The 11,157-nt window shown below is 45.1% G+C and overlaps 1 protein-coding gene across 6 annotated transcripts in view; it reads left to right on the top strand.

The window, feature by feature from the left end:
• myocd (myocardin) overlaps positions 1 to 9,694 on the top strand; it is a 149,137-nt gene extending 139,443 nt beyond the window's left edge. For 3 of the 6 annotated variants that reach the window (XM_029684913.2, XM_029684914.2, XM_029684916.2), the window contains 10 exons: positions 735 to 919; positions 1,966 to 2,073; positions 2,199 to 2,521; positions 2,716 to 2,872; positions 3,032 to 3,565; positions 3,664 to 4,164; positions 4,337 to 4,480; positions 4,855 to 4,983; positions 5,506 to 5,563; positions 5,861 to 9,694. In XM_029684913.2, the coding sequence (XP_029540773.2) occupies positions 735 to 919; positions 1,966 to 2,073; positions 2,199 to 2,521; positions 2,716 to 2,872; positions 3,032 to 3,565; positions 3,664 to 4,164; positions 4,337 to 4,480; positions 4,855 to 4,983; positions 5,506 to 5,563; positions 5,861 to 6,498 (2,777 nt within the window). In that variant the 3' untranslated portion in view covers positions 6,499 to 9,694. The remainder of the gene's footprint in view (positions 1 to 734; positions 920 to 1,965; positions 2,074 to 2,198; positions 2,522 to 2,715; positions 2,873 to 3,031; positions 3,566 to 3,663; positions 4,165 to 4,336; positions 4,481 to 4,854; positions 4,984 to 5,505; positions 5,564 to 5,860) is intronic. The other 3 variants (XM_029684915.2, XM_029684918.2, XM_029684919.2) reach the window with 3 other exon arrangements.
• The last annotated feature ends 1,463 nt before the right edge of the window (positions 9,695 to 11,157 follow it).

Genomic DNA, 11,157 nt, shown 5'->3' on the forward strand with positions numbered 1-11,157 from the left:
CCACTGCAGAGTAGCACCTCAGGGCTAAGTGTTTCACTAGGTGACAGTGACAGAAGGGCAGTGTGTGAATACTGATGTTATACAATGGAACGGATATGGACTGCGTTGTACAGAGCAATGTGCAGTGGTGTCGCACGTAGGCAGTTCTCAGACAGCCACATACTGTACACACATTCACATCTCTCTCAGTAATACACAACCCTGCAAAAGTCCAATGAATGTTATGTTTGAACCTCTGGAAATATTTAAAGATATGAACAGACTTACGTCTCAAAATCCTTCAATTCTAAACCCTCTTTGCCAGTATCTTGTGGTGTGTCAGGTTTCAGTCCTCTGTCTCTCTGCGTGTGATTAAAATGCCTCCTGTGTGGTTATCTGTAGTGAACCACATCAAGTTCTCATCCCCTCACTCTCTCCTCTCTCCTCCCTTCTCTCTCTCTCTCTCTCCTCCCTCTTTTGTCTCTCTCTCCCCTCTCTCTCTCTCTCTCTCCTCCCTTCTCTCTCTCTCTCTCTCTCTCTCTCTCTCTCCCCTCTCTCTCTCTCCTCTCTCTCTCTCTCCCTCTCTCTCTCTCTCTCCCCTCTCTCTCTCTCTCCTCCCTCTCTCTCTCTCTCTCTCTCTCCCTCTCTCTCTCTCTCTCCTCCCCTCTCTCTCTCTCTCTCCTCCCTCTCTCTCTCTCTCTCTCTCCCCCCCTCTCTCTCTCTCTCTCCTCCCTTCTCTCTCTCTCTCTCTCCAGTGAACCATGGGAAGTTTCCTAAGCAGGAGGACTCGTATGCGTTCGAGGAGGACAGCAGCAGTGACAGTCTGTCTCCAGAGCAACACCACAGTGACGAGTCCCAGGGGTCTGCATGCCCCTCCTCTGAGGCCATGGGCAGCACCCCCTCCTCCTCCTCATCACCAGCCCTCACTAGCCCTAAACAGGTAATACTCCTCCTCCTCCTTACCTCTTGCCTTACCCAAATAGGTCCATCGTCCTCTCATTTCCTCTCCATCACCACTTCCCTCTTCTCCTCCTCCTTACCTCTCGCCTTACCCAAATAGGCCCATCGTCCTCTCATTTCCTCTCCATCACCACTTCCCTCTTCTCCTCCTCCTCCTTACCTCTCGCCTTACCCAAATAGGTCCATCGTCCTCTCATTTCCTCTCCATCACCACTTCCCTCTTCTCCTCCTCCTCCTTACCTCTCGCCTTACCCAAATAGGTCCATCGTCCTCTCATTTCCCCTCCATCACCACTTCCCTCTTCTCCTCCTCCTCCTTACCTCTCGCCTTACCCAAATAGGTCCATCGTCCTCTCATTTCCCCTCCATCACCACTTCCTTCTTCTCCTCCTCCTCCTCCTTCTTGATATTGTATCATAACATAAACTATCCTCCATGAGTAAACACACTATGAACAATAGGTGCACCAAAGTCTGCCCTATGCGTTCACAAACATACCCCAGTCAGTTATGCGGTAATGAGTCAATTCAAGCAGGGAGCCAGGTTAAGTCTGCCATCTTGTGGTGGCTGGGAGAACTACAGTGTCCTCGCCTGGGTTCTCTTGTGACCGTTGGAACATGTGTGACTGCTCTTTGGCACGTGTCACATTCCTCTATGCCAGTCTGTCTGTCTCACACAGACACAGTATGCTGAAGGCTACTGCTTCCTGTGTTTTATCATCTCAGCGACTTCCTGCATTCTGCACCACTCTCCCCTCACCGTGTGGACAGAGATGATGACATCATTCCCAACGGTCACTGGAAGCTTCTGCCATAAACCGTTTTTATTTTAAGTGTTTACCAAAAGTCATCTTGGGCTTAGTACCTAATTCCTCTTTTCAAATTATTTAATTTACATGTTTTATATAAACCAATACATTTTCTTTGAATTCATCTTATTGTTTTATGGTGGGCCAACCACTGAATGTAGTTGACATTTCCTGTATTCATGTCTTCCTACTGACTCCCTGTCTGCATTTGTGTTCCAGGGGTGTCAGAACAGGGACCCGTCTGATCAGAGCAAGGAAGATGGCTTGTCTGCGGCTAACAATGGGCTGTCTGCCACCCCACCCATACCTGTCCCTGCCATAGTCAAGGTAGGAACAAACACTTTCCTGTCGTACTGACCTCTTCATAGCCAAGATGATGCATCCCATTAGAGAGCTTCAGCTTGTATTGCGTATATTGTATGTTCTCACTATTTATCCCATTGATTCTACAGTCCAAGATATCGGACAAAAACCGCCACAAGAAGCCCAAAGACGTGAAGCCCAAGGTGAAGAAGCTGAAGTACCACCAGTACATCCCTCCGGACCAGAAGCCCGAGAAGTCTCCCCCTCCCATGGACTCAGCCTACGCCAGGCTACTGCAGCAACAACAGCTCTTCCTACAGCTGCAGATCCTCAGCCAGCAGAAACACGCACACACACACTCCCAGCATACACACTCTCAACACACACACTCCCAACACACACAGGCCCATGCACATCAACGGCAGCCTAGTTTCAGCTACCAGCCCCTGCACCAGCCAGTCCAAGCCCAAAAGTGAGTACCCTGGATAGGGAGATGGTCTAACTCTAACCCCATGTCTCAGATCTGACCATCAATGTACATTCTGTACATTGAAGGTCAGATCTGAGACGTGGGGTTAGAGTTAGACCATGAATGTTGAATGTTCCATAATATTGTAATTTTTTTCATCTTTATCTCACGAAAATCGAATGTTTTCCTATCTTTAGACAATCCAGTGAGCAGCTGACGGTGGGTAGCTCCAGTGTTACTACTAACATGGTCAACAGCAGCTCCTCGTCTCCAGTTAAGACCACATACTCTGGTCAAACCAGCATCTCACCAGTCAAACCTGGTCCTCTGCCACCGAACCTGGATGACCTGAAGGTAGGTACTCTGTCCATAAAGCGAGGGATATATTTTTTATTACAGGTTGGAAAAAGAACTCATATACTGTAAGTGTAAGATTTTCAAAATGCAAGCATCTAGTGTCTTTCCTCGACCCCTCTATCCGTCGCTATATCTCTCTCTCCCTTCATCTTACAGGTGTCAGAGCTCAGGCAGCAGCTTCGTATCCGGGGCATGCCCGTCTCAGGCACCAAGACAGCCCTCATTGAGAGACTCCGCCCCTTTAAGGACCCCACCTCAAGCCCCTCGCATTCAGGCTCCAATGACATCACCACGGTCACCTTCCCTGTCACCCCCACGGGGTCCCTGTCCTCCTACCAGTCCCCCTCCTCCTCCAGCGCCCTCTCCCAGGGGGGATATTACCCTTACCCCAGCACCTCCTCCACCCCACCCATCTCCCCCGCTTCCTCAGACCTCTCCCGTAGCGGCTCGCTCCCAGACAGCTTCAGCGACGTGCCCATGTCCTCTCCTCCACAGTTTGGCCTCCAGCCGTCCCCGGCCCAGCTCAGCTCTGAAGAAGGCCTGGGGGGAGGGGGTCTGAGTGGGGCAGGACTACGGGGAGGGGTAGGTGGAGGGATGGAGGGTCTGGAGGCAGAGAAGGATAAGATGTTGGTGGAGAAACAAAAAGTGATCGAGGAGCTGACGTGGAAGCTGCACCAGGAACAGAGACAGGTGGGTAAACGCACTGTTCAACTCAATAAAATGTTGTTGTCCTTAAAGGGCCATTCAAGGCTAAGCTTACTTACTGTTAACACCCTGTTTCACAATAGGTGGAGGAGCTCAAGATGCAGCTGCACAAGAGGAAGCGTTGCCATGGCGCCACACATGAGGGTGTCCCGGCTCCGTCCCAGCCCCACCACCTGCACCTACAGCAATCCCCCTCGCTGATGGGGCAGCACTTCTTTGGAGTGACTGTCAAACAGGAGCCCATGTCCCTCTCCTCCAGCTGCCCCCTCTCCTCCCCCAAGCACCTGAAGAGTCCTCCAGGAAGCTGCATGGAGGGGATGGGCCACTGCGGTGCCTCCCTGACCAATATGGGGGGCCCTGGTGGGCAACGATGCCTGGACTCAGTCCCCTCCTCTGGAAGTCCCTCTGGCATGTCTGCCTTCCTCAGCCCCCAGTGCTCTCCTCAAGACTCGCCCATCGCCAAGACCTCCAGCAGCTCCCAGCCTTCCTCCCCCAACAACCCCTACCTGCTGTCACCGCCGCTGGGCAGAGACGGCTGTAGCCACTCCCTCAACCAGACCAGCACCAGGCCCCGCAACATGCAGGTAGGCCTAAGGCAGAGTGCTTGTTATGAGTCTTTCCAAGAGACAATGGTCTACATGTACTTTATATGTTGGCTCTAAAATGTTCTTTATATTGTGTCCGTTGTAACTCTGTTCACATGACTATTGATTGATAGCTTGGTGGTCATGATAATGATGTATTCCCTCCGAACAGATTCAGCAGAATGGAGGACAGGCTGTGAACTGCTCCTATCCCTCTGACCAAAGAGGCCTTCAGTCAGTGTTCCCCAACTCGACCGACAACGGCCTGATACACAGGGTCAACACTAAGGCTAAGAACCCAAACATGCAGCAGAAGGCAAGAGCTATTATTCTGTCTAAACTTGGTCTGTAGCGTTGAACATGGTTGTGTCACATGACTGGGTATCCACCATCACATTCACTTAACCATTTTTCTGCTTTCCATTCATTTGTTGCTTCTCTCTAAAACTTCCATCATGAGGTTCATGGTACTACTCTTCACAACTTAGCAGTTCGGATTCAAGCAGATCTCTCCGATGAGCTAGCTAGCTCATTTCACAAGAACTCCACAGCCCAAACTTTTTTTTTAAGCATCTTGTTTTTATCAGGATGCATAGAGGTTTACTTGCATATAAGTTACCACACTATACTAAAATTCTAGCTCCATTTTCTTATCAGTAATACAACTTTTTCGCCTATTTTTTCATATAGATGGCAATATTGCCCTCTCCCCGGCACGTTGGCCAAAAGTGCCCGGTCTCAATCCCGGCCTTCTGTAGCTCAGATTCAACTGCATTCGACTCTAGACAGCCCCCTTGCTATGAGGATGCAGTCAAGCAGGTAAACTAAATGATACACCCGAACTCTGCTCCTGATCATGGCCGGCCAACTCAATTTGTTTCGTTGTTGTAACTTCTGTGGTGTCGCTTCGATTCCCGCCTTCTATCTAACTTCCTTCCTTCTCTCTCTCTCTCTCTCACCTGCTTTGCACCTCTTTGTTCATCCATCCATTGCTTTATCCATCCCACACTTTGCACCTCTTTGTTCATCCATCCATTGCTTTATCCATCCCACACTTTGCACCCTTGACCAAGTTTGACTGGGTTTCTTCAGAGCTGACTGCTTTGTGGTTGTGTCATTTTGAGTTGTGGTTGCCCCAAGTGCCTTATAGAACATTGTAACAAATATATCAATATCATAATGTTCAAATCTTCATCATGAAACATTATCATTGATAGCATTAAAAATCCCCAACATGGTGCTAAAACTGGGGACATGTTTTTCAGATTTGTATTTTTTTTTTTACAAGGTGTTGATAAAGTACGAATGTATTGTTAATCACATTCTTTTTTTTTTTTTTAGCAACTGACTAGGAGTCAGCAGATGGATGAGCTTTTGGATGTGCTCATAGAGAGTGGAGGTGAGTGAACTGATTCCGAATCAGTCTCAATGTGTGCGATGTATATAATATGTAGTCTTAGAAATTGGAAGGTGATATAGCTGTCAGTGCATGTTGTTGCCATGGCTATGAATGAGCAATGGCTTTGTAACTGCAAGCAATTTAGTTTCAATCCCCTACATAAGGTACTAGTCAGTTTGCCTCCCTACATACCATCCATCACCGCTTAGTTAAGTAACTCCAGATTTCCCTCTTACATGGGTATTAAATCACACTCTGTGCTGTGACTCCCCCTCCCCCCATCCTCTTCTCTTCAAGAGATGCCAGCTAACGCCAGAGAAGAGAGGGAGAGGTCCTCTGTAACCAAAGTTGTGCCTCACATTACAGTTTCCCCCGGAACCACCTGCCTCGCCGTCCCAAAGTTCAACCAAAGACACTACGAACACCTGCCCCCCTCCCAGCTCAACTATGACCACACAGCCAATCACATTGCAGACAGCCACCTGGAGAACCTGCTGGGAAGCCCCCTAGGCCGAGGGGACGAGGTCGCCCTTCTCAAGATGGCTGCCGAGGAAGCTGGGGAGGGGGAGGAGAGGGGTGATGGACCTGAGGGCTACCCCAGCACCAATCACCACCACCACCACCCTCACCAACACCCCCACCAGGACAAACTTCTCCCCAACAGGGACCTGATGGAAACGCCAACGCCTCTATCTGCCATCCACCCCATCAACGCCAAAGTGTCATCCGTGGCCGAGGCGCAGGGGATGGTCGGCATGACGTTCAGCGAGTCGCCGTGGGAGACGATGGAATGGCTGGACCTGACGCCCCCAAGCTCGGCTACGGGGTTCAACTCCGTCCCGGCCGCCGGGCCAAGCATTTTCAACACAGAGTTCCTGGATGTCACAGACATCAACCTGAATACAGCCATGGACCTTCATCTAGAGCACTGGTGAAACACCAGAGACTGGCTATGGAGCAGCTAGCCACTATCAGCTATCCACTAGCTGGCTAGGTACCTACAAAAAAAAACACACTAGACGACTAGCTAGCTACTAGCTAGCTACCTAGAAAACACGAGACTATAGTGTCTAGCTAGCTCCCCAAAAGACAAAGGAGACTAGCTAGCAACTAGCATCCAGCTAGCAAAAAAATTGCTGGGTTAGATACTGACCAGAGACACTGACCAGCAACTAAAAACACACAGCAGGAGACCAGCTGAAGATATCACACCAAATTCGCCTTGGTCCCAAAACCGGTTCCAGAAAACCTTACAATGGAATTTTAAGTGCAACGATTTACCAAAGAACACAAGCAGAATCACACAGAAATGCCATATAGTTTGTTGATAACGAGCATTGAAACATTTATTTTTTACGTGATCTTTATCTTCTTGGACAATGATGCGCACAACTACCGAAGCAGTATGACTCTGGATAGATCCATGACGGATGTTCATTAAATGAATGCTATGGACGAAAAAAATATTCCAACGTTGCCTTATGAGAAGTCTATAGGATTTATGCAAGTAGTTTCTTACAGTTGTAGGTGCTATGCCGCCTAGACTTGAAGACACATATTTCGACAATCAATGTATTATTTGTGAAGAGAGTGTCTATGTTTGTATTACTGGAAACCAAAAGAAGACAAGCTTAATTGGATGAAATCGAATGCCAAATTTGTAAATATTATATGGTTACTGACAGAGGCATGTTTAGGTCTGCATAATTGTCAGTGGTGTGGGAGAGAACACTTTAGAAACTATCACAAAGTCAAATGTATCATTTTAGTATGTAGTTTGATATTTTCAATGTAAATGTTTAAAATCTCACATTTTGCGCCTTGATTATTAGCCTAGAAGATTGGCACACTTTGCTTAAGCCTAGAATTTATTTGCAGGGAAAGCATTTAGTTTGCCATTTCATGCAAGTGCTCGCGTAGGTTTCTTCTCACGCTGAACTGGTATATTTATTCACAATATTATATTAAGATTAATACTTAGCTTTAGTCTGAAAACCCATTTGTCACAGTTTTTCGATAAAAGGGGCAGTGTCTTCAGATGCAGTAATGCATGGATTGTAGGAAGAGACAGCCATATTTCACTCAGTTTGTGCCTTAAATACTTCACAATAAGAATCTCTTGGCATTTCAAAAATGAAGCATTTGCTGACTATGTCCCCTCACACTAAACAATGTAGCCATTACTTGGGCCACACAAAGCATTTACAATAATTCAAGACCTGGTACTCTACAGTGCATGGTTCACCACTTTTATCACACTGCTTTGTTAAATCATATTACATTTTTAGTGCAAGGCTCCAGCTTTTTAGTCACAGCCAGAAAGTCTGAAGTATGGCAAGAAAATCAGTCTAAATTTCATCTCTATTTTTTTCTTTTTCGTTATCTACAATCAATTGTTTTGTATTTGAGCTTTGGAAAATTCACCAGTTTATATATTAGTGAGCATCACTTAGTTATTTATTTTTTAATTTTAAATTTTATTTATACGTTGATAGAGTATATTTATTTTTGACATTCCTTTATGATAAAAATGGGATTCTTGATTTACAAACTCGTATACCGCTGTTTTGATCTTGCATTGTTCTTCCCAAAACGTTGAAAAAAGATGCCTGTTTGAAATGGTATATGAATTGAACCAAATCATTTACAAAGAAAAATATATTTTCTAAAAACAGTGTTATCAGTTTTCCATGGAGAACCAACATGATATAAAAAGTACTGCATATATGCAGAGTAAATATCCATTCTTACCAGCACTTGTGAATATCAAAATGTAATATATACAGAGTTTTGACTATCCTGTGAATCTAGCAGAGAATAATCCGTGTTCAATATGTTACATAAAGTATGTGTAACCTTTCTACAAACGTGGTCCTAAAGCCACCATTACACACTGCAGAGGTTTGGGGTAGGATCTGTACAATGATTTTTGAATCCGGAAGGAAAAACATGTTGAAAATACAAGTTTACTGAATTGTATTCATGAAAACTGTGAATATAGCTCAAATAACTACCCATCTGCAATAGATGTATATGACGTCTATGGCTAAACTAAATGGGATCGTTCTTGTAAGGACACAAATTGAGAAGTTAAAACAAGTAAGCATAACTATGGGTATGATTTTAATCATGTGACTACCAGATTGACTGAGATTTTGTGATGACACTGAAATGGGGAAGAACTTTCAAAACATTAACTCAGACTTAGTCTAGCCATCTGTCAGATTCGGTTCAGTATTATTGTTATTTTGACCAAAGTGGGGTCATTTCCCTCAAATGCTCTTAAAAATATGTGTTTTAAGTAGAAGACCCTTATTCTCTGTTACTTCTGAAGTAAGCCGTAGCACCCTTGTGTATAGGTTTTCTGTGGTTACAACCACCCATGTTGTCACCCCAGATGAGTCAAGTCATGTGTTTTTTTTTACATACATACATACCAACCACACACACACACGCACGAGTATACAAAACATTAACACCTGCTCTTTCCCTGACAGACTGACCAGGTGAATCTAGGTGGAAGATATGATCCCTTATAGATGTCACTTGTCCAGTGTAGATGAAGGGAAGAAAACAGGTGAAGCCCTGAGACATGGATTGTGTGTGTGTGCCATTCATAAGGGGAATGGGCAAGACAAAAGATTTAAGTGCCTTTCAACGGGGTATGTGCCAGGCGCACCGGTTTGTGTCAAGAACTGCAACTACGCTGGGTTTTTCACACTCAACAGTTTCCCATGTGTATCAAGAATGGTCCACCACCCAAAGGACATCCAGCCAACTTGACACAACTGTGATAAGCATTGGAGTCAACATCCCTGTGAAACACTTGACACCTTGTAAAAACAAATAACCAATACAAGCACAGAAGACAATACATGCTCCCTATGTCCTCACTCGGCCATTGAGCATTTCCAACATTGATGCCAGGTAATGTGCCCCTACAGCAGCTTTACCTAATGTTGAGGGGTGATTTTCCTTTCTATTTTTATTTTATTTTTTAAATCAACTTTTTTACATCTGACAAAAAGCTTCCTTATTGCTTGGCCACTGAACAGCTTTACCATGTAAACCAATGTGTCCACACCACTGCATTGTTGTAGAAGAGAAAGCAATAAACTGAAACACCAATAATCAACGTTTCTATGTTGTACCTTTGTCTATGATGACAGACAGATCACCCAGGTTCACAATACAGCATTTTGTATTTCCTCATTGTGAACTTTATTTTTTTTTATACCCTTGATAAAGATACAATATAATACTCATTGCCATTTATCTTCTTATAATCTAATATCAACATTCTAATAAATTGCAATTTATACATGTACTCCTCCATAATATATTCCCCAGGTAGCCATAAGTGTTCCACATCCACAGAACACATGGGTGGACCATCAATAAAATCTTCTCACCCACCCTTTAGTTGAAAATAGCATATGCTTCTCCAGAGGGGTGGAACATTTGGAACAACGCAGATAGAAATGGAATGAATAAAGCCGACTCGATCCCATGCGCCACACAACAGGGAATCAGATCGGGTCTATGTAGTACTTTTCTATCAGAATGTTCTGTAACGTTCCATGTTCCTGGATCAGCTGCATATGTAAGCAACATTTCTGTACTGACCCGACATATTTCCAAGGGGGCATCTTCATGAAGCACAATCAATGAGATAGCCAGCTACCTTTTCTAAACGTTCAGGAACAACTGTGGACTTCTCGAGTTCTTAAAAAGACATCACATACAGTAACCTTGGGAGTTACATCTGAAAGTTTGTCGAAGTTATCTGGCAAACACATTGACCATCCTTGGTGAAGCACAGCCCAGGTTGGTCGTCATATAACATGCCGATGCCGAACGCCCTCCTCAATGCCACATACACACGACAGGTTCAATAGCTAGCTAACTCCACTGGGTCTTTGTTTTGGCTTCGTTACATTACGACACACTGAATGTGGCTTGCTGAGCAAACATAAAGAGTACACTGTTGAGGTGCGCCCTACGCGAGCCACTGAAGAGCATGCCGACTGATCTATTATTGGCTGATCTTACAGCTCTGTGATCAGGAGGGATGGGCAGATGGATTGTACAGTGCTGTAGTATAACAGACCCACAGACCGATGCAGCACAGGCCTGGTCAGGCAATCAATGTATATCTGGCATGTTCAACTTGTGATGCCTTGCAAAGTGGCAGGTTATACAGCTCATGACCATGCAGATCAGACCATCGCGACTGGCTGTAAATCCGTCCACTTGGCAACGTGTAGCAGGTTGAGAACAACGTAACTGCTCCAGCAAACTTTGCTGTGTGCGTCCGCACTACTAACTACTGAACAGAACTGGTGTATAATAGCAGACTGTTTTGAGATGTACATACAGATATACAATTGTGGACAAAAGTCTTACAATCCTACTGTAAATTGACATTTTGCAGAGAGTGGAACAACATTTAGGTATTTTTTTTAACGTTAATTATGCGATGACAGAACAGTCATACTGTAAATTGCATATTAAGAAAATAAAGCCACATTAACACCATCGATTTGTGTTTCAAACTTTTGCATCATCAGACCCATTCATTTACAATGAGTGTA

This window comes from Oncorhynchus nerka, linkage group LG16 (genome assembly GCF_034236695.1).
Source record: "Oncorhynchus nerka isolate Pitt River linkage group LG16, Oner_Uvic_2.0, whole genome shotgun sequence".
Classification (NCBI taxonomy): Eukaryota; Metazoa; Chordata; class Actinopteri; order Salmoniformes; family Salmonidae; genus Oncorhynchus; species Oncorhynchus nerka.